Source organism: Solanum dulcamara, chromosome 6 (assembly GCF_947179165.1).
Source record: "Solanum dulcamara chromosome 6, daSolDulc1.2, whole genome shotgun sequence".
Lineage (NCBI taxonomy): Eukaryota > Viridiplantae > Streptophyta > Magnoliopsida > Solanales > Solanaceae > Solanum > Solanum dulcamara.
In genome coordinates, this window is record NC_077242.1 from 4,234,179 (window position 1) to 4,259,340 (window position 25,162).

A 25,162-nucleotide genomic window follows, 5' to 3' on the forward strand; every position below is an offset into this window, starting at 1 on the left:
CGTGTACATCCTACTTTTTCTAGACTTCACTTATATGATTACACTAAGTATGTTATAATTATTTAATTTGTATATATCAACTAAAAATATAAAATCTCTCCATGAAGTTTGACATTAGGCCCCAAATTTGTTGATACGATCCTGCTTTTATCTATAGAAACTTCCTTTTGCTGGATGATTCTGGAAATAGTGATTAAGTATTATATATGCCTTGATCACACTGTAATTAGTATTGCAATTAAAAAAGGCGCATTAAGTTTTGAGGAAACAAGCGTGCTATTTTATTTAAATGGGAAGGGCTCTCGTGGAATAATTTTGGTTAATTAGGACCTTGATCATAATTAAATGTCTTAACTCGATTGTTTCTCTCCGGGATCATTTGGTAGCGTGCATAATAATAGTAATAGTAATGAACAAGGCGTATTTGTAATGATATGGTTAGTTATGCTATCATTATTTTTTATTCACTATTTGATTTCTTAAACCCTGCTTATTTATGTATTAATAACATTTACATTGCTAATATCATAATTTGCTATGTATTAATTATACACCCTATACTATAAGATAAAATATATAACTAATACATCATCCTACCAAACGACCACATATTATTTATTAGTTTAGATTACCTGAGACGTTTAGAAAATAAATGTTGCTTTTGCTTAGTTATAGGCAAAAAACAAGTCAACCACAAGGATTTAAGAAATTACATGCACTGTCAACATGTTGAGTACAATCTTGATAGAACATTATTGAAAACCTTTGGGTGAATGGTAGCTACAACGAATGAACTATGAAAAACTGCAAATGGAATGTAACGAACCATTAGATCGTTTTGAGTATTAGAATTTTTTATTTTATAAAAGTCTCATTTCGTAAATTTTTAATGGATATTTTGGACTATTCGATAAATATGGTTATTTAATTGAGGGGTAACTTTAGATAACTAATTTAATTGGTGGGCTAAATTGGTAATTTTTTTACACATACGCATAGATCCATCCTTCTTCTTCACAAATAACACTGGAGCACCCCAAAGAGATACACTCGTCCTAATAAACCCTTTACTCAATAAATCATGCAATTGCTCCTTCAATCCTTCAATTCGGCTAGTGCCATATGATAAGGAGGAATGAAAATGGGTTGAGTACCCGGTTCTAAATCAATACAAAAATCAATATTACGGTCCGAAGAAAGACCTGGCAAATCCAGAAGAAAGACCTCTGAAAACTCACTCTGGAATAGACTCAAGCATAGGACTCACTACACTAATATCTCGAATATGTACCAAATAAACCAAACATTCTCTCTCCACCAAGCGACGAGCCCTAAGAAATGATATCACCCTTTTTGGAGAATGACTAAGAGAACCTCTCCACTCTACTGTAGGAATCCCAGGCATAGCTAATGTAACTGTCTTAACATGGCAATTTAAAATCTCGTGATAAGGAGATAACCAATCCATTTCAAGAATAACATCAAAATCTACTATATCTAAGATCTTTAAATCTATATAAGTATCATATCCTATCAAAGTAACCACACACGATCGATATACCCGATCTACCACTACGGAATCCCCAAAAGAAATAGAAACATGTATAGGCATATCAAGAGACTCACATGATATATCCAAACTCGAAGCAAAATATGTGGAAACATAAGAATACGTAGAGCTTAGATCAAATAATACAATAGCTAATCGATGAAAAATCGGAATGATATATGTGGTAACAACATATGAAGCTTCTGCCTCGAGCCTACTCAAAAAAACATAACAATAGGCATGACCGCCCTCAGACTATGAACCTCCACGACTGCCACCTCGACTAGAATGGGAACCACCTATACTAGAATGAGAACCACCCCTATCACTATGTGCACCTCCCTTAATCAAAGGTTGTGCAGTCCTAGAAGTCAAATCCTGAGAACCTTGTTGTGAACTACCACGTCTGATTCTGGGCAATCTCTCATAAAATGTCCTATATCACCACACTCAAAACAACCCCGATGAGGCATTCTTTCCTTTATCTTATGTGCTATCTCATGTAGTAATTATCTTTTTCAATTGGAAAGATGATGAGAGAAACCTAAATAACCAGAATGCCCTCCATAACCAGAAGGTCTAAAGGATAAACCTTGTGAAGTATGTGTCGAACTAGAAGTACTGTGCCCAACATAATTAGCCTCGAACACCGGTATAGCGGCATGAATGGGTCTGCTAGACTGACAATTATAACCTCTTTCTGAGTAACCTCGACTCCTAGGTGGAGCACCCCCATAAACACTTGAATGATGGTCCCTCTTGCCCTCATACTGCTCAAATCCCTCACATCGAATCATCTCTAACTCCTTGGCAACAATTACCATTTTCTGAAATGGAACACCAGAAGCAACAACTGGAGAAATTCCCATACGAATCAAAATAATCAACCCCTTGACAAACCTCCTCACTCTCTCAACCTCGATGAGAAGTATTATCTAACGTGTCTTGCCAAGGCATAAAATTTAACCTCATACTCAGCGACTGACATGCCTCCCTGCTGCAAACCCTCAAACTCTGCCTTTTTGCGCTCTCTTTCACTGTGTGGAATAAACCTATCTAGAAATACCTGAGTAAACTGAGTCCATGAGCGTAGAGACGATCCACCTGGCCTACTACTAATATAGTCCCTCCATCACTACTTGGCCGGTCCAGTCATCTGAAACGCTGTGTAGTCAACTCCATAGAACTCTACTAATCCAAGGTTGTGCAACCCTCATGACAGCTGACTATAAATTCATATGCATTTTCATTCAAGTCACAATTATAAATCGGAGGATTCATCATTCTGAATCTCCCAAACATCTTTTGTTCATCGGTGGTCATGGCAGGCCTATTAGCCAAATGTGATGTAACCCCTAGCAATACTATACTATCTAAAAAAGGAGCTGTAGCAGCAGTTGGCTGAGTGCCTGGAGTTTGAGAACCTAGAGCAACAGTCTGATCTGGAGTCCGACCTCCAATATGAATTAGTGAGCCATCAGAGGTGACAGGCAATGTTCCCGCCTGAGCTATCCCCTCTAAGAGTCCTAACATACGAATCAAGGTATCCTGAAGTACGGGAGTGGCAATAAAATCAGGTGAATCCTAAGCTGGTCAATACCTCTCAACATGATCTTGCACATCCTCATGAATCACATCTGCATCTGGAGATACTCCCCCAGCATGACCCTGAGTGGTTGTCGGTACTTGGACTCCCATTTATTCAATAATAAATAAATTATTAAAAATAATAAATTATCACATAAATTAATTATTTAAAAGAGTACCCTTCAACTAAATAACCACAGTTAAACGGATAGTGCAAAAATTTTATTTAAATTATTTTTTTATGAGAAGAGTCAAAATAATTTTAGTGTTCAAAATAACCTAACGGATCGTTACAGATAATTGCCTTTTGCTGCCCAATTTTAAAGAGTGCATGTCAGTATAATCAAAACTATACCACAAAGATAAGAGTTGTAATTGCTTAATTAGGTGTTAGAATGACAACAACAAAAAAAAAGAAGAAGAGATACTAGTAAAAACACACTTCTGAACTATTATTCTTTTCATGAATTTCACACTCTAATTATTAGTTGTTTTTTTCTTCTTAAATTATCACGATTTATGTATTAAAACCTATCTCAAAATAAATGTTAATTACCTTCATTTTCTGGGATTTTGTTAGGGTCGTACATGACCGGGTTGGTTCGAATTTTTTAAATATCAAACCAAATTATTTGTGTCGAATTTTTAAATCTATAAATCAAATCAAACTAATAAACTCGGATTTTTCAACCTCGGGTTCTTATGGGTTTTTTCGGTAAAGTATTTATACAAATAAATAATTAACTTGTGCTTCAAACATTTCTTTAGTCCTACCAAAATACAACTATCTAAGGTGCTTTTTTAAAAAAGAAAATAACACAAAATATGAGATGAGTGATGACACTAAATATTCAATAAAAAAATAATACTAAAATCGTAGAAAATAAATATTACAAATTAATAAGTTATAATGAAAATGATCATAATTTAAACGTACTAAATCGTGTTAAAATAATTCTACTAAGTATTAATTAAATGATTAAATATTAAAAAAAACTAAAATTAGGTTATGTATTTTAGTTTTCTAAACGAAATATAAAACTAAAAAACAAATATTCAACATTATACTATCATTTTTAGTGTTAAATTTTTTTAACTTTTTTTGTTAGATTTAGTATCGATTTGATTTTGATTTGAGCTTTATTAGATTTACTAATATCTATGGACTATAATCTTTATTGGACCATTTAAAATTCTAAGTCTCAAACTTGAAATAATATGTTAAGAAATAAAAACTATGAAAAAGTATAAGAAATATTTATAAATTATATCAAAGTAAATATTTTTATGTATAAAATAAATTTTTAAAATTATATATCTAATGTCGGGTTGATTTGGTCTCAGGTTGACCTTTTTTTAGTTAAAACAAAACCAACTCAAATATAGTCGAATTTTTTTTTCAATATTAAATCAAGTCAAATAAAATAACTAGTCAATTTTTTTAAAAAAATTTAACTCAATTTGCGATTTGATTCAATTTTCGATTCAATTTTATGCACCCTAGATTTTGATGCTTAAAGACTAACAGAGAAGTTTGTAGTTTTCCTTAAGGGAGTATGTATACATTCTTAAGAGCATTTATAACTCTCATTTCCTTTTGATGTAGGATACACAAGTCAACAAGTCAAGTCTTCTTTTTTCATTTATTAATAAAGCCATGAATTGAAAGAGTCGTTGTAATACAAGTGGGTAGTACGTTTAATCATACCATGATGTAGTAAGAGTTAGAATTTTAGTTTAATTTAATTTTTTTATTTATATTTAAAAATTATTAAATTTGTAAAAATTATTAATTGAGAATTCATTAAATTTAATGAATTAAAATTTTAAATTCATAAACTATAAATTGTGGCTCCGCATGTGATCATCAAACTCTAATATTGAGGTGTCTCATTAATTAACTCGTTTCTTTTACTAAAAGTAATATTTTAAAGACTTGTTCACACGAAAAAGTAATACTAATACTTTCTTTATGTTATAAAGTTAGACCAACAAGTTACAATTAAGTCAACTCCATGCACCAAGTCAATTTAAAATATTATATGTAGTATCTTGTGCAATCTTGAAAATTGTTGACAATTCTTAGGAAGATGAGTTGCCCAGATAATTCGAAGAATGTGAATGGTTATTGTCCAAGAGCATCTCACTATTGACAATTTTGTTCATTTAATGATTTAATTGACAATATATATATTAAATATATGAATGGAAAAGGATGGAACTAATACATGCTGATATTTTCCTCTCAATATAGTGTTCCCTTTTGTCAAACTCTATATATTTATTAATGTATCAATAAATATTTGACTGTAAATGTAAATATAGTTATTATCTTCCAATATTATACACTGTTTTCAGTAGGCAATCCAAAATTGTCATTTCACATAATTGAACAGTTGGATTGACCATACGAATCTGTTTGGTAAACAGGGTATTGATAAGACGGATAGGTATAATAGTACGAGCCGGGTTGCGACTGAATCACTGTAGCTGTAGCTGGAGCTGGAGTTGCAGCTGCAGCTGGGGGCTTTTTATCGCCACCAGCTGGGCCAACGCTCACAAGGTCCGCCTGACCCAAATTCTTCCTTAACAAGCTCGTTAGAGTCGCGGCGTCTACTTCTCCCACAACTTCTAGCTGGTTCTTTCCATCCCCTGTTATAGCTGCTGATTCCACACCTAAGTAACAACAATTGTATATAATCAGCTTTGGACTAAATTAGCACAATTTTTTTTTCTTTTCAGTTATTAACAATTTGATAGACGAATTTTTTTTTGATTGAAATGAATTACCTGATTGAGAAACAGCAATCTTCAAGGCCTTGGTCCGATATTTCTGATCATTTCCATTGAAAGATAATCTGATAACAACCTTTTGCTGCCAAGATTTAACAACATACGTTAATATACATATATATAAGAGTTGAATCATACAGTAAAATCATACAAATTAATTTGCATACCTTCATTTTGTTTGTTTGATGGGAATTAAACTTTGGTTAGGAGTATAATTCAGTAGGCAGAGAGAGTGAAAGAGAGGAATATTTGAAATGCTGGGAAATTGCAGTGAGTAAGACTTGTATATTCTAGGCTATTTATAGACTTTTCTACTCAAGTATTAAAGTAGTTTGATAATAAAAGGTACAAAGAGTAAAATGAATTAGAAATAACGCGTATTGAAGAAGAATAATTCCGTTATCCGTCAAACCTCCATACGTTATGAAGATGACTTAATTTTCATTGCATGAGACCCTAAAATTTGTTTAAAATATACTCCCCTCTCAATTTAATACACTTACCTTTTTAATTTTTAGTTACACCAATAATGAAAAAAGTGTTTTAGATCATTAATTTTTTAAAAAAATTATTTCATTTTTATACTTTGTCAAATTAAACGGTGACGGAAGGAGTATATGTTTGGGTAAAAATTATTACTCCACTTATTTTAATTCAAGTATTTTATTTTTCTTCCTATAAGTTTGTTTTGAAAAAAAATAATCTTCTTTGTATATTTATAAGTCGAACATATTACATGATTTGTTTAAAATCAGAAGATTCAAAAGATACTTTAATAGATGTTTTTAGTTTAAGATTAAAATTGTATATCTAGTCAAACTAAAATAAAATAAAAAAATTTTAAAAAGTGATTGCAAAATTCATGTAAACCCATATTTTTTCGTTTTAATTTGCTTGTCTTACTTTTCTTTTTAGACCATTTCAAAAAACTCAATCTTTTTTGTGGCAAATTTTAATTCTAAATTTTATTTTCTTAAACTCCGTTAAAACTAAAAAAATATAAAAACAAATTAAACTGACGAAGTAATGGATCCTCTAGATTTGCTTCTAATGAGTGGGTCCCGAAAATTCAATAAGGCAACCTAACATTTGGACATAGAAAAATGAACAAGTCATGCATCTTCCCCTTTCTTGCTTGGCAAGGACTAAGTCGCATCCCTTTCCCTTGTTTCGGCGCAGTAAGGGCGGCTAAGAGTGAAGTAGTCGGACGACTTTTCAGTACCTATTATCTCTCATTATAATTATTTTTTTGAGTCATGATTAATATATCAATTGGGGAACAAAAATAAATCAATATAAGCTATATATCAACGCCCCACACTCATGTAGCATAAAACAGAATTGAAATGAATCTAACTCTAATGTCAAATATAAGAAATGAATATTGAACTTAATTAAACCTCAAAAACTAATTTATAAAATGGGAATTGTTAAAAATCGTAGGAAGATAATTGTCACATCCACCACCCATGTGGACATATCTCTGTATCTTTTACAATGCCAAAATATGACATTTATAGCCAGCAATGGAAGAAAAAAGAAGAACAAGTGGGCAAGTTGATATATTTAAGTGGGCCCCGCAAAAGGGACATCCACTAATCCACTTGCTCATTAACACTCTCTCTTGGATATGCACGTGAAACGATTCGTTACAAACTTTACAAGACATAATATACATATTTATCGTAAATATCCATAAATATTGTGTCTCGTTAAAATCTTACTAGAAAAAATCAGTGGAAAAAAACCTAGTGAGGAAAAAAGAGTACACACATCTGGTAATACGTCTTGAGTGCTGCCTCATTAAAAATCTTACTAAGAAAAACCCAGTGGAACAAAATCTTGGTTAAGAAAAAAAGAGTACAACACGTATTTTACTCCCGCTGATGAAAACTTCATTTGATAATTTGGAGAGACGCATTCCAACTTTATATCTTAATTTCTCAAAAGTTGATGTTGGTAATGCCTTTGTGAACAAATCTGCAAGATTATCACTTGAACAAACTTGTTGTACATCAATATCACCATTCTTCTGGAGATCATATGTGAAAAATATTTTTGATGAAATATGTTTCGCTGTCTACTTTTATGAAGCCACCTTTCAATTGAGCTATGCACGCGACATTGTCTTTGAATATAATTGTGGGTACTTTGACATCATTTTCTAGGCCGCATCTTTCTTTAATGAACTATATCATCGATCTCAACCATACACATTCTCTACTTGCTTCATGAATTGGTATTATTTCAGCATGATTTGAAGAAGTAACAACAATAGACTGTTTTGTAGATCGTCATGATACAGCAGTTCCTCCGTGTGTAAATAGATATTCTGTTTGAGATCAAACTTTATGTGAATCTGATAAATAACTTGCATTTGCATAACCAATAAGGTCTGCACAACCTTTGTTAGTATAAAACAAACTCATACCAATAATACCCTTTAGGTATCGCAAAATATGCTTGATACCGTTTCAATGCCTTTGCGTTGGAGATAAACTATATCTCGCTAGCAAATTAACAAAAAATGTTATATCAGGTCTGGTTGCATTAGCAAGATACATAAATGCACCAATAGCACTGAGATATGGTACTTCAGAACCAAGAGGTTTTTCATCCTCTTCTGGAGGTCGAAATAAATCTTTTTCCACTTCAAGTGATCGAATAACCATTGGAGTACTTAATGGATGTGCTTTGTTCATGTAAAATCGTTCTAAGATTTTCTCAGTGTAGGCAGATTGGTGGACAAAAACCCCGTCTGCAAAATGTTAAATTTGCAGACCCAGACAAAGTTTTGTCTTCCCACGATCTTTCATCTCAAATTCTTTCTTTAGATATTCAATCGCTTTTTGGACCTCTTCAGGGGTTCCAATGATATTTATGTCATTAACATAAACGACAAATATAACAAACTCTGATTTTGTTTTCTTAATAAAATACATGGACAAATGACATTGTTTATATACCCTTCATTTATTAAGTACTCACTAAGGCGATTATACCACATACACCTTGATTATTTTAGACCATATAATGACCTTTGTAATTTCATTGAGTACATCTCCCGAGGTTTAGTACATGCTTCAGGCAATTTTAATCATTCTGAGATTTTTATGTAAATTTCATTATCAAGTGAATCATAAAAGTAAGTTGTAACTACATCCATTAGATGTATTTCAAGATTTTTATGTACAGCTAAACTAAAGAGATATCGAAAAATTATTTCATCCATAATAGGTGAATATGTTTCTTCATAGTTGACCCTGGGTCTTTGAGAGAAATCCTTGTGCAACAAGGCGTGCCTTATATCTTACAATTTCATTTCTCTCATTTTGTTTTCGCACAAAAATCCATTTATAGCCAACTAGTTTTACACCTTCAGGGATTTAGACTACAGGTCCAAAAACCTCGCGTTTAGTAAGTGAGTCTAATTCTGATTGAATTTTCTTTTGCCATTCTGGCCAATCACATTTACGTCAACATTCGTTGACTGATTTAGACTCAAGACTTTCACTATCTTTCATGAGGTTAAGTGCAACATTATATGTAAAAATATTATTCATCGTAATTTTTGATCGATCTAAATTTATCTCATCACCGGTAGAACTTATTGAAAGTTCTTCATTCACTTGAGTCTCAGATAGGCACATTCACTGCAGTGATATATGACTTAGTTATTCGTTTCAAATCAGTAAATGCATCTGACATTTGATTTGCTATGTTCTGTAAGTGGATGATCTTCTGAAACTCATGCTCACATGTGCGGGTACGTGGATCAAAATGAGATAGTGATGACACCTTCCACATAATTTTTCTTGTGGGATCTTTTTTATCTCCCCTAATAGCGGAAAAAATATTCCATCAAACCGACAATCTGCAAATTGAGCATTAAATAAGTCTTCTGTCAATGGTTCAAGGTAGCGGATTATGGAGGGTGAGTCAAACCCAACATATATGCCCAATCTTCATTGAGGGCCCATTTTTGTACGTTGTGGTAGTGCTACAGGCACGTATCTTCACAACCAAAAATTCGCAGATGAGCTATATTTGATCATGCCATAGAATAAATATATTTAGATCAGTAAATCGCTAGTTTACGATCATATATGCTTTAATTGCACTAATTTTTGCATAATATAGGCCAGACGACAAAGTTGATAATTTTTCTAAAATATATTTCTGGCCTGAGACACTCTAGGTTATACCAAGGTATTCAATATTTTTAAAACTTAATAAGTTTTTTGGAGATTTAGAAGAGAATAATGCATCTTCTATAACAATTTTTGTCCCCTTAGGCAGAAATATAGTAGCTCTTTCGGAGCATTCAATCATTTTCGAATTATCAGAAATTCTAGTAACATTTGCTTTTTTTCTAAACAAGCTGGGAAAATATTTTTCATCTTTAAAAATTACATTAGTTGTTCCACTATCAATTACACTAATATCCTCGTGATTGATCATTGATCTAAATAAAATTTGAAGCATATCTATATTTTTTTCAAAAAGAAATAAAGTAAATATTATAATTAAAATATGATCCATTACACAACTTTTATTTATTTACACAGATTAAAAAAATATAAATATAATATTTAGTACAGACAAATAAAAAAAACTATTTAAATATTATTAGGCTTATCAATATTCATATTGTCTTCTGGAAAATTAAAGAAATCAGCTATATCCAGGTGCATATGCTCAATATTATCTTCAGAGATAAAATTTGTCTTTCGATTATTTTCTACCCTTTTTAGGAATGCCTGATTTAGCTGAATTAGACGTTTTGATGACCGACAAATCCATGACCAATGTCCCATACCTCCACATCTATGACATATACTTTTTGAATTTTTTTTTAGTAAAACTTCTGGCTTTTCACTCTTTTTTTGTACTCTTGATCATTTTTTGGTGTCAGTCGAGCATCATGATTATAATTTTTTTCCGATCATTATCACAACCACAATCACGACTGGGGTCATGATCTATTTCTCGTTGGTTATAGTTTGTCTGATTCACTTTACGGAGTGGCAAAGAACCAACGAGACAACTATTATGATTTTTCATTAGCAGTTTGTTGTGGCGTTTAGCGATCAGAAGGTGAGAAAGTAATTCAGAATATTTTTTAAATCCTTTTCGCGATATTGCTGCTTCAGGAGCATATTCACGGATGGAAATAGTTGTTTCAAGTTTATCTTGCTTAGTGATTTCTTCTCCGCATAAATTTAATTGAGCTATAATTCTAAATAAGACAGAATTATATTGAGTTATATTTTTGAAATCCATTAATCTCAAATTTAGTCAATCATGACGTGTTTCTGGAATCATGACCAACTTCAGGTGGTAATATCTTTTATAAAAAAAATCACAGTTTAAGGGGGTCTTTTAATGTGAGATATTGTAATTTTAACCCCTCGTCAAGCTGGTGGCGGAGAAATATAATAGTTTTGACACGGTCTTGACTAGATGTCATATTGTCATCTTTGATGGTTTCTGCTAGACCCATCGATTCTAGATGTATTTCGGCATCCAGTGTCAATGATGAGTAACCTTTTTTAGAAATATCAAGAGCAATAAATTCAAGTTTTGAGATATTAGACATTTTAAGAAAATAAAATTCTTACCCCTTTTGTTACATTCTTAAAAATATAGCTCAAAGCGATGGAGACTCGTGCTGATAACGTGTTATTAAATAAATTAACTTTACAAAATAAGGAGAAAAATAAGAGAACCACTTGCTCATTAACAAGTGTTGACATATTCCTTTTTGGTGGTTAAATCTATATTACTTTCATTTTAAAGATATAAACGTTTTATCTAATTAAATGAGGATGGCGATCATTCATTCTATTTTTCATATTTTCTTCTAATAATCATACAAGTTTCTTGGATGTACATCTATTAATAGACTTTCTGCTAAGTATTGACAAAAATATCTTGTGACAATGGAGTTCTATTAGTGATATTGGAAAGACAAAGCTAAGTAATAAGGGAGGCTAGTCACGGCTAAAAAACATGAATTAGCGATTGTAAAATTTGGTGGATAAATAATAATACTTATTGCTAATTCTATCTAGCAATGAATTTGCGACATTTTATTAAGAATTATGTTACTACGAGTAATTGAATAAGAATTATGTTACTACGAGTAATTGAATGATGAATAAGTAATATCCTCTTATATATATATGCCAACCTTGGCATTAAGATGAAGGCCAAGAACATAATACAGAAAACACGTAGAGCAATTTACTTTCTCCTTCTTATTTCTCTTAATCTCTCTTGTTATTATTTTCTCCTTCTTAAATTATTAATCTAATCTATTTTACAACACGTTATCAGCACGAGGCTCCAGCTAATTTTTTAAGGTAACAAAAAGCGGTAAGAATTTTATTTAATTTTCTTTTCATAAAATGGCAAACATTTCAAAATTTAAATTTGTTGCTTTGGATATCTCTGAAAAAGATTACTCCTCATGGGCACTAGATGCCGAAATTCATCTTGAATCGATGGGTCTGGCAGACACCATCAAAGATGATAACACGGCATCTAGTCAAGACCGTGCAAAAGCTATGATTTTCCTCCGCCACCATCTTGACGAGGGTCTTAAATTACAATATCTTACATTAAAAGATCCCAAGAAATTGTGAAAATTTTTAAAGGAAAGATATGACCACCTGAAGTTGGTCATGCTTCCACAAGCACGTCATGACTGATTGAATCTGAGACTAATGGACTTTAAAAATATAAATGAATATAATTCTGCTTTATTTAGAATTATAGCTCAGTTAATTTTATGCGGAGATGAAATCACGAAACAAGATAAACTTGAAAAAACATACTCCACATTTCCATTCGCGAATATGCTCCTACAGCAGCAATATCGCGAAAAAGGCTTTACAAAATATTCTGAATTATTATCTCACCTACTTATTGTTGAACGCCATAATGAATTATTAATGAAAAATCATGATAGTCGGCCTGTTGGTTCATTGCCGCTCCCTAAAGTGAATCAGGCAAATTATAACCAACGAGAAAAAGGTCATGGCCCCAATCGTGGTCGTGGTCATGGGCGAAAAAGAAATTATAATCATGATAATCGATTGGCACCGATAAATGATTAGCAATATAAAAGGCAAGGTAAAAAGCCAGAAGCTTTACCCAAGAAAAATTCAGAAAGTGTATGCCATAGATGTGGAGGTGTGGGGCACTGGTCGCGGACTTGCCGATCGTCAAAACGCTTGGTTCAGCTATATCAGGCATCGTTAAAAAGGGCAGAAAATAATCTAGAGACAAATTTCATCTCTAAGGACAATATTGAGCCCATGCATCTGGATGTAGCTGATTTCTTTAATTTTCCAGAAGTAAACATGAATGTTGATAAGCCCGATAATATTTAAATAATTCTCTTTGTTGTTGTATGTATTAAATATTATGTTTGTATTTTTCTAGATCCATGTAATAAAATAAAATTTTGTATAATAAATTATGTATTAATTATAATATTTATTTTCTTTCCTTTTGAAGAAAATATGGAAATGCCTCAAATTTTATTTGGATCAATGATCAATCAAGAAGATATTTGTGTAATTGATAGTGGAACAACTCATGCTATTTTTAAATACGAGAAATATTTTTCCAACTTGCTTAGAAGAAAAGTTAATGTTACTACGATATCTGGCAATTTCAAAATGATTGAAGGCTCCGAAAGAACTACTATAATTCTGTCTAAGGGGACAAAAATTATTATAGAAGATGCCCTATTCTCTTCTAAATCCCCAAGAAACTTGTTAAGTTTTAAAGATATCCGCAGAAATGGATATCATGTTGAGACACTAACTGAAATAAATACTGAATATCTTGGTATAACCAAAAGTGTCTCAGGCCAGAAATATATTTTGAAAAAATTACCAACTTTGTCATCTGGCCTATATTATGCAAAAATTAGTGCAATTGAAGCACATATGATCGTAAACCAGAAGTTTACTGATCCAAATACATTTGTGCTATGCATGATCGAATAGGTCATCCTGGATCAATAATGATGAGACGAATTCTTGAAAATTCAACTAGACATCCATTAAAGAACCAGAAGATTCTTACAAATGATGAATTTTCATGTGCTGCTTGTTATCAAGGCAAATTAATTGCCAGACCATCGACCCTGAAAGTTGGTATCGAATCTCCTAGCTTTTTAGTGCGGATACATGGAGATATATGTGGACCTATTCATCCACCTAGTGGATTATTTAGGTATTTTATGGTCCTAATAGATACATCATCTAAATGGTCTCATGTGTGCCTGTTATCATCTCGCAACCTGGCATTTGCGAAGTTGTTAGCACAAATAATAAGATTGAGAGCGCAATTCCCAGATTATCCAATTAAGGCCATTCGCCTTGATAATGCTGGAGAATTTACATCCCAAGCTTTTAATGATTACTGCTTATCAATTGGGATAAAAATTGAATATCATGTTGCTCATGTTCATACTCAAAATGGCCTTGCAGAGTCATTTATAAAGCGCCTACAATTGATAGCAAGACCTCTACTAATGAAAACAAAATTACCAATTACTATTTGGGGTCATGCTATCTTACATGCAGCAGCACTTGTACGTCTCAAACCGACACATTATAATAAATACTCTCCATCATAATTAGTATTTGGTCATGAGCCAAATATAGCTCATCTGCGAATTTTTGGTTGTGAAGATACGTGCCTGTAGCACTACCACAACGTACAAAAATGGGCCCTCAATGAAGATTGGGCATATATGTTGGGTTTGACTCACCCTCCATAATTCAATACCTTAAACCGTTAACTGGAGACTTATTCACTGCTCGATTTGTAGATTGTCGATTTGATGAAACAATTTTCCCGCCATTAGGGGAAGAGAAAAAGGAACCCAAAAAAGAAAGAGAAATTGCGTGGAAAGTTTCATCACTATCACATTTTGATCCACGTACCCGCACATGTGAACAGAAAGTCCAGAAGATCATCCACTTGCAGAAAATAGCAAATCAAATGCCAGATGCATTTACTGATTTGAAACGGATAACTAAGTCACATATCCCTGCAGTGAATGTACCTATCCGGATTGATGTCCCAAAAGGACCATCTACAAGTATCATAGCTTCTGAATCCCAAACACGCCAAAAGTGTGGTAGACCATTGGGTTCAAAGAATAAAAATTCTAGAAAGAGAAGCGTGAGAAATAATAAAGATGATACTACAATAGAACCTCTTGAAGAAGGTCAAGATTTGAGTAATCCTGATATTTCTGAAGAAATCAGTGAACCCGAGACTCAAGTGAATGAAGAACTTTCAATAAGTTCTTTCGATGATGAGATAAATTTAGATCGATCTAAAATCACGGTTGATAATATTTTTGCATATAATGTTGCACTTAACATCATGCAAGATAGTGAAAGTCTTGAGCCTAAATCCGTCGAAGAATGTCGACGTAGATGTGATTGGCCAGAATGGCAAAAGGCAATTCAATCAGAATTAGACTCACTTGCTAAACGTGAGGTTTTTGGACCTGTAATCCAAACCCCTGAAGGTGTAAAACCAGTTGTCTATAAATGGGTTTTTGTTAGAAAATGAAATGAGAGAAATGAAATTGTAAGATATAAGGCACGCCTTGTTGCACAAGGATTCTCTTAAAGACCCGGAGTCAACTATGAAGAAACATATTCACCGGTTATGGATGAAATAACATTTCGATATCTCATCAGTTTAGCTGTACATAAAAATCTTGAAATACACCTAATGGATGTGGGTACAGCTTACCTTTATGGTTCACTTGATAATGAAATTTACATGAAAATCCCAGAAGGATTAAAATTGCCTGAAGCATGTAAAAAGTCTCGGGAAGTATACTCAATAAAACTCCAAAGATCATTATATGGTCTGAAACAATCAGGGCGCATGTGGTATAATCGCCTAAGTGAGTACTTAATAAATGAAGGCTATATTAATGATGTTATTTGTCCATGTATTTTTATTAAGAAAATGGAATCAGAGTTTGTTATACTCGCCGTTTATGTTGATGACATAAATCTCATTGGAACCCCTGAAGAGGTCCAAAAGGCAATTGAATATCTAAAGAAAGAATTTGAAATGAAAGACCTTGGAAAGACAAAGCTTTGTCTAGGTCTGCAAATTGAACATTTAGCAGATGGAGTTTTTGTCCATCAATCTGCCGACACTGAGAAAATCTTAAAAAGATTTTACATGGACAAAGCACATCCATTAAGTACTTCAATGGTTGTTCGATCACTTGAAGTGGGAAAAGATCAATTTCGACCTCCAGAAGAGGATGAAGAAATTGTTGGTCCTGAAGTACCATATCTCAGTGTTATTGGTGCACTTATGTATCTTGCTAACGCAACTAGACCTGATATAATATTTTCTGTTAATTTGCTAGCAAGGTATAGTTCATCCCCAACGCGAAGGCATTGGAATGGTATCAAATATATTTTGCGATACCTGAAGGGTACTATTGATATGAGTTTGTTTTATACTAACAAAGGTTGCGCAGACCTTATTGGTTATACAGATGCAGGTTATTTATCAGACCCACATAAAGCTCGATCTCAGACAGGCTATCTATTTACACACGGAGGAACGGCTATATCATGGCGATCTACAAAGCAGTCCATTATTGCTACTTCTTCAAATCATGCTGAAATAATAACAATTGATGAAGCAAGCAGAGAATGTGTGTGGTTGAAATCAATGATACAGTTCATCAAAGAAAGTTGTGGTCTGGAAAATAATGTTAAAGTACCCACAATTATATTTGAAGACAATGCCGCGTACATAGCTTAATTAAAAGATGGCTTCATAAAAGGAGACAGAACGAAACATATTTCACCAAAATTATTCTTCACACATGATCTTCAGAAGCGTGGTAATATTGATGTACAACAATTTCGTTCAAGTGATAATCTTGCAGATTTATTCACAAAGACATTACCAACATCAACTTTTAAGAAGCTAAGATATAAGGTTGGAATGCGTCGTCTCCAAAATATCAAATGAAGTTTTCATCAGGGGAGTAAAATACGCGTTGCACTCCTTTTCCCTTAACCAAGGTTTTTGTCCCACTGAGTTTTCCTTGTAAGGTTTTTAATGAGGCAGCATTCAAGGCGTATTACCAGATATGTGTACTCTTTTTCCTTCACTAGGTTTTTTCCACTGGGTTTTTACTAGTAAGATTTTAACGAGGCACAACATCTATGGATATTGAATTTTCTTTTTACGTAAACATCCAAGGGGGAGTGTTAGGAAAATGGATGTTATTTTTCCCAAGTGGGGCCCACTTGGGCTGCTATCATGTTGAGTATCCTCTTATATATATATGCCAACCTTGGCATTAAGATGAAGGCCAAGAACATAATACAGAAAACACGTAGAGCAATTACTTTCTCCTTCTTATTTCTCTTAATCTCTCTTGTTATTATTTTCTCCTTCTTAAATTATTAATCTAGTTTATTTTACAATAATCCGGTCATAGTTTAGTTTTAAAATATAGTTGCCGTTAATTTTGATCTAAAAATATTCTCACAGTTAATAATTTCGTTTAAAAATACTTATATTATTACTAAATAGATAAAAGAAATGCTATTTTCCAAATAGATATATTTTTATTTTTCTATTTAAACATATCTTATTTCTAATAAAAATATTATTTTTAAAGAACCCTATTCTTGTTTCCTTTCTTTTAAAATCACTCTACGTAATAAAAGTGTAGGAAATAATTTTTTTTCTAAATCTCATTTTATCAATTAAAATAAAATAATTTCATGTACCCTTTTAATGAATAATATAAGTTATATATATAAAATCATAGAAAACTCATTATTAATTTTTATTAAGAAAACAATAAAGAATTTTATAAATAAAATAAGATTTTTTTCCCAATTGAAATATGTTAAAAATTTGTTAATAAAAACATATTAGAAAAATAATGTGTCAGAAGAAAATAATTTATTTGAGAAAAAAGATTTTGGCCCATTTTATAACAATAAGAGCGTTTTGTAATCAAACACAATAAGGATTTTATTGTTCAATTTCATAATTTAAGGTCATTTTGACTTTTTTGTGTAAGTATATATATTATCATATCAAACTATTATTGTCTTAATTATGTTGCTTTCTGGTTCCCTATCAATTTTCTTTTGATAAAGACTAGGGTCTATCGATAGGGACGGCAATGAAGCGGGGTGGGGTGGTTTGAGCTCAATTCGTAATTTTTTAAAATCGTTTCATCCTGTCCCGCCCTGCATTACAATTTATTTCATTCCCAATTCGCCCCGCTCCGTCCCACATAGATCCGTCCCACATAAATTCGTCCCGCATAAATTTTTAATTTTTTTTTCTTTTTAACTGAGTTTAATATAAAAAATAAAATTCATAATAATTTTTTTTTCATTTTTGGCTAATCAACATCAACAACTAATTAATTGTTTCTAATTAACATTTCAACAATTATTTCTTAATCGCTAATTAACTGTTTCTAATTAATATTTCAATAACTAACAATTCACTGGACACGTCTAGTTTAATTATTTTTGTAAAAAAAGTTAAAACTAAAGTCAAAGTTTAATATAAAAAATTTATATCTTTGATTTTTATTAATTACAAGATTTAATTTTCTTTAGATTATTATTTAGTAACTTAAACCCACAATCCGCCCCGCATTAATTTTAAAAATAATTACTTCAACCCGCCCGCATAACTTTAAACCCACCTCGCCCCGTACCCGCCCCGCCCCATTGCCATCCTTAACAACTAGTTTGGATGGTGGTTTTCTGTGGTATAGTATGGTATGGTTAGCGAGAGAACCATGTTTGTTTTGATTATTTCTTTAATTACATGGTATGATATAATTTGATTTCATGATTTTGTAACCATAAAACCCTCACTTTTTAAAACCACCAATTTGGTGGTATCCCATTGTTTCCTTCTTTTTTTCCCAATACCCTTACTTAATTTTAAATAATTTTAATTTATCCTTTATTCTTTTATCAAACGTTACCCTAATATATCTACTGCTTTCACCGTCGTATTACTCATTCTCCTCCGTAACAATTCTTGAAGCTTCTAGGCATTTCAAATTGAAATTCTCTCTTAAACTGTGCTTGTTATTTCTCCAATTAAAGCTTCTAGTGATTTCAAATTGAAATTTTCTATTCAATTATTATTAATATTTACAATAATGAAGGGCATTTTCATAAATTTATTAGTTACGATACAATGTCATACAATCAAACCAAACAACAAAATTATCATTAAACAATATCAAATCATACAGTCTATCTAAATATAATATTGTATGGTACAGTATAATACCATACCATACCGTACATTATGAAACTATGAAAAACCACCATCCAAACAAACAAAGTGTAAATATCGAGCTAGGAGTTCCACTTATATGAGTTTTATGTTGAATTCGCTAGTGGATTAATGGTGTCCATATCATCTGCCAATTTTGAAAGAGTTTTAATTAACAATCATAATAACAAATTAAATTCAAGATTGTTTTCTCTAATTTCAAAATGTACAAATTACTCGGTCAAATACATAGAAAGATGAAAAAAAGAAAACCAAAACTCATCTACTAGATACTCCATTAAGCTCTCTGGACGGGGACCAAAAACTTGAATGATACTCTGTTTCGACCTTCTAGTATCATTTTTTTTGTGGTGTGTGAGTTCGAGCTCACGTTAACTAAATAGCTCTTGTTCAAACTATATATATCTATTAACATATCAATAAATATTTGACAGTGAATAGAATTATCATCTTGGATCCCTCCTGTTGTACAAATTGTCATTTCACATAATTGAACAGTTGGATTGACCATACGAATCTGTAACTTGGTAAACAGGGTATTGATAAGACGGATAGGGATAATAGTACGAGCCGGGTTGCGACTGAATCACTGTAGTTGTAGCTGGAGCTGGAGCTGCAGCTGCAGCTGGGGGCTTTTTATCGCCACCAGCTGGGCCAACGCTCACAAGGTCCGCCTGACCCAAATTCTTCCTGAGCAATCTTGTCAGAGTCGCGGCGTCTACTTCTCCCACAACTTCTAGTTGGTTCTTTCCGTCCCCTGTTATAGCTGCTGATTCCACACCTAAGTAAAAAAAATAAAAAAATACAGTGTATATAATCAGCTTTTGGCTAAATTCGCACTTACTATACTTTATTCGACACGCAGATTTTTTTCGATTGAAATTAATTACCTGATTGAGAAACAGCAATCTTAAAGGCCTTGGTCCGATATTTCTGATCATTTCCATTGAAAGATAATCTGATAACAACCTTTTGCTGCCAAGATTTAACAACATACGTTAATATATACATATATATAAGAGTTGAATCATATAGTAAAATCATACAAATTAATTTGCATACCTTCATTTTGTTTGTTTGATGGGGAATTAAACTTTGGTTAGGAGTATAATTCAGTAGGCAGAGATAGTATGAAAGAGAGGAATATTTGAAATGCTGGGAAATTGCAGTGAGAAAGACTTGTATTTTCTTGGGTATTTATAGTAGTTGGATAATAAAAGGTACAAAGAGTAAATGAATTAGAAATAACGCGTATTGAAGAAGAATGATTCAGTCAGCCGCCAACCTCTTGTACGTCATGAAGATGACTTAATTTTCATTCCATGGGACCATAAATGTTTAAAAATATTTACTCCCTTTCCATATATTTTTCTTACTACTTTTTTTTTATATCTTTAATTTTTTTTTGACAATTCTTTAATTGTCTATTTGGATTAATTTATATTTTGATGTTTTAAAATTAAAAATAGATTTGAACTATTTTTGTAGTAAAATTAAAAATTACTTTTAAGCATTTATTTTTAAATTAAATAACCAAAGTAAATGAAAGTAATTACTAGGATAGTAATTACCAGGCTAGTAATTACACAATTTAGTAATTACTTTGACTTGTTTGTTAGTCACAATGTAATTACAAGATTATATTAAATTTTAAAAATAAAAGTTAATTATCTAAGATTAAAAATTTATATTAGACAAATAAGAGTATTTATAAATAATATTAAATTAAATATTTAAGATATATATTGTCTTTTGAAAAAAGTATTAATTAGTAAACATATGTTCTTAACTAATATTATAAAATATCAATTTATATTTTTCAAATTAAGATATTTTAATTAAATTAATTATAAAAACTAAAAATATAAGATTTATACGAACATCATGAAATGAATGTTTGATAAAAATATTAAATATTATAAATATAATATCATAGTAAAGTTATTAAAATAATTGACAAAAAGATAATCTATCAAATCTAATTAAAAAATAAATGGCTTGTAATATGAAATATCAAGTCAATACTACTAAAGGAAATGAAACTAAAAATATAACATAAGTTCTAAATTCAAAATAAAAATTTAACATAATACTCTTATGTCAAATTTCAACACAACATACATAAATATGATTTAAAAGGAAAAAACGTAAGTTTATAACTTTATTCAAAAATGAATTCAACTTTAATTTAAAAATTAGAATACTAATAAAATTATGCTAATGAAAAAAATAAACATAAAATAAATAAATAAAAAAGATAATATGAAAAATTACATGGAATCACATGAAGTAAAGGTTCAAAATGAGAAGAAAATAAAAAATAAATATTATAAAATAAATTAAAAATTCATAAATTAAAAAAATAAATTAAAAATTCTAGCTTATATAACTTTTATATTATAGTCATAAACTATCTAAGTAGATTCTAAGCCCTAAAGCAACAAAAATATCACTTTGGTACACTTTCCGTATCTTGAATTTAAGGCTATAAGATTTTTCTATTTATTTATTTTTTATGCCAAATTAAAATTTTATAAATAAATTAAAATGGAGGAAGCATATATTTGAGTGAAAACGATTTCCTATATTTTAAAATCTAATTTTTTTTTCTATTTTTTCTTTTTTACTAAATTCACACAAAGTAAATCCTCTAGATTCTTCCTAATGATTGGGGTCCCAAAAGGTCAATACGTCAACCCTACCATTTGGATATAGAAAATTAACAAGTCATGCATCTTCCACGCAATCACCATGAAATTGAAAGAGTCATTCCATTTACGACGTGGAAAAGTAAGAGACGCAATACCCATTTTCCCCCTTTTCTTGTTTCCTATGCTCAGAAAAAACAAGGTACGAACGAAGTAGTCACCGTTTAAGTAACGAGTCGTGGAGAACAAAAAATGAATTAATGTGAGATGCTCATATATTGCAATTATCCCGTGTATAACATAATATGAGAATTTAACATCAAAGCCTAACTTTAATATTATGATAAAAAAAAAAAATATAATTGAGATAAGCCTAACTTTGATATTATGATGAAAAATAAATATTTGAATCTAATTAAACTTTAAAATTAATTTATGAAGTGAGAATTGCAAAAAAAAAAAAAATCTTATAAGAAGATAATGGTCACATCCACCACGGATGCAATTATTTGTGTTGACATATTCCCTTTTTTGTGGTTAAATCTATATTATTTCCATCTTATATATCAATGTTCTATCTTAATAAATGACGATGGCGATCGTTCATTCTATTTTTTTATATTTCCTTCTAATAATCATATAAGTTTCTTGGATGTACATCTATAGATAGAGTATTGACAAAAATATCCTGTCATAATTGAGCTCTAATAATAATAATATTGGAAACACAAAGGTACTAAGGAATAGGGGAGGCTAGTCACTACTACAACAACAACTCAGTAAAATCCACAACATGGAGTCTGAGGAGGATAGAGTATACGCAGACCTTATTCCTATCAATGTAGAACGGCTGTTTTCGAGAGATCCTTAGCTCAATAAAAGCATAAAAAGATGTCAGATAAAGCTAAGAAATTCAAAGCGCTATGAAAAAACAAATAACGAAAGCATCATAAATAAAATAGAGTAATCAAAATATAGAAAGTAATAGATAATAACAGAAATCAGAGCACAAAAAATTATAATGCGCTAATGCGCCTACGAATATGGAAGAATAACGAGACTATGCACTAGCCTTCTACCCTAATATGGGTCCTCCACACCCTCCTATCTAAGGTCATGTCCTCGGTAAGCTGTAACTGCGCCATGTCCTATTTAATCACTTCTCCCCAATACTTCTTCGGCCTATCCCTACCTCTTCTATAACCATCCATGGTCAACCTCTCACACCTCCGCACTGGGGCATCTGTGTCTCTCCTTTTCACATGCCCAAACCATCTCAGTCGCATTTTTCGCATCTTGTCTTCCACCGAGGTCACTCCTACCTTGTCCCGAATAGCCTCATTTCTAATCCTATCGCTATTGGTATCCCCACACATCCATCTCAACATTCTCATCTCGGCAACTTTCATCTTTTGAACGTGAGAGACCTTAACTGGCCAACATCCGCCCCATACAACATAGCCGGTCTAACCACCACTTTGTAGAACTTGCCCTTAAGTTGTGGTGGCACCTTCTTGTCACATAGCACTCCGGAAGCGAACCTCCATTTCATCTACCCTGCCCTAATACGATGTGAGACATCATCGTCAATCTCCCCGCTGCCTTGCATGATAGACAGGCTAGTCACTACTAAAAAAGCATGAATTAGCGGTCGTCAAATTTGATGGCTAAATAATAAAATTCGTCTTTAATTTTATTTAGAAATAGATAATATAGATTATTAAAAAAAAATTATGTTACTTATGAATAATTTAATCATGAATTAGCGAAGAAATTTGTCGTTAATTTATTTTTGTAAGACCTATTTGTTTGGTATTAGCCTTGACTTTCCCGACGTAGTTGAGTTTTTCTTTTTCCTAGAATGAAAACACAAAGTTTTCATATTTGGCAAATCATTTTTCTTGTAGGAAAAGATTTAGGCTTTATAAATAAAGACTTATTCTTTCTAACTTCGTAGCATTTACAATGTAGTCCTAGGGGCCTTGAGAGTTTTGTGTAGGAGGAGAATTTGTGAGATACAAGGATTAAGTTAACACTTGTGTAAACCTTGTTGTATTCTGAATAAATTATGTGAGGTTATTTCTTTCGATATTTTGTACTCTGATACTTATAATGAATTGCACATTTCCTTTTATGGACGTCGGTCCGATTAACCGAATCATGTTAAATGCTTGTATCTCTTTTGATATATTTTTCGTTTGTCTTTTTACTCATGATTTTTCGAGATTTACTTTGCTAGCTTCCAGATGACACGTAATTATTTCGATCCTAATACTATTTCATAAAAGTGGGTCTCACTTTGCTTTAAGCTTTTATTAAAACTTAGAGTGGCTTTCCAAAAATCAAAGAGCTTGTGCTAATTTGACCAAACTTAAATATATGAAGAAAAGTAGAAAAGTAAAACTACTTTTTTTAAAAAAAATAAGGGAAAATCAGAAAAGACAACTAACTTTTTGGAATTATTTCAGAAACGTGTTCAGACGGAAAAATGTTACTCCTTGATTAGTTATTAACCAAACGAGTCAACCAGAAGACTGGAGTACTAATTAAGTTTAAATATAAAATTTGAAATCTTAAGATTTCTAGAAAGGATATTAGCATCATTAATGATCAAAGCAGGGTCATAGGTTGATGTTGGAGGTGATGTAATCAAGATTAATTAACAATGCACGATCAGATCATTGCAAAATTTCATGTCCAAAATGATGCAATCAACTATTATCAGAAGGATTGAATACTTCATTATTATAATAATTAATAGAATAATTAAGGTGGTATCCATTGGCACGAAGATTAGAGTAGGTTCCTTGTCATTATAGTCATTGACTAGTAACCTCTCAAGTTTTCATAAATTAAGAGTAATATTATTGGATCGGTGAAAATTCTATGCAGTGAACTTGAATATTTTCCATCATATATTATTACAAAGTTAAGAATTCTAAATATTCATTATTAAACAAGACAAATGTATAACATGAGCCTAGTCAAGTTTCAAGTCATACTTTAATAGATTTAAATAAGCTTAAAGAAATCATGATTAACCGTAATTATTCCTTGAAGGTTGTTACATATCGTTTTACATATGCCGTGTTATATTATATATATTGTGTTGAATTATTTTAATGAATAAAATTTTATGTTAAGAATTTATTATATTATTTATTGTCATTTCGTAATGTCATCTATCAAAAGAATAAGCCTTTTTGTGAAATTAATAATA

General features: G+C 31.6%; 2 protein-coding genes and 1 pseudogene across 2 annotated transcripts; all 3 read right to left on the reverse strand.

Annotated features, from left to right (window-relative positions):
* Window positions 1-1,095: 1,095 nt before the first annotated feature.
* Window positions 1,096-2,418, reverse strand: LOC129891845 (uncharacterized; annotated as a pseudogene).
* Window positions 2,419-5,309: 2,891 nt separating this feature from the next.
* On the reverse strand, window positions 5,310-6,247 carry LOC129892136 (heavy metal-associated isoprenylated plant protein 39-like). Its single transcript, XM_055967688.1, has 3 exons — window positions 6,097-6,247; window positions 5,927-6,011; window positions 5,310-5,812 (listed from the first exon to the last, which is right to left on the reverse strand). Exons 1-3 carry the CDS (start codon window positions 6,100-6,102, stop codon window positions 5,517-5,519), a joined length of 387 nt encoding a protein of 128 aa, XP_055823663.1. The 5' UTR covers window positions 6,103-6,247; the 3' UTR covers window positions 5,310-5,516.
* A 13,211-nt stretch (window positions 6,248-19,458) lies between these two features.
* LOC129892015 (uncharacterized) lies at window positions 19,459-20,482 on the reverse strand. The gene is made up of 3 exons (XM_055967536.1): window positions 20,357-20,482; window positions 20,185-20,269; window positions 19,459-20,075 (listed from the first exon to the last, which is right to left on the reverse strand). Exons 1-3 carry the CDS (start codon window positions 20,360-20,362, stop codon window positions 19,777-19,779), a joined length of 390 nt encoding a protein of 129 aa, XP_055823511.1. The 5' UTR covers window positions 20,363-20,482; the 3' UTR covers window positions 19,459-19,776.
* Window positions 20,483-25,162: the final 4,680 nt, after the last annotated feature.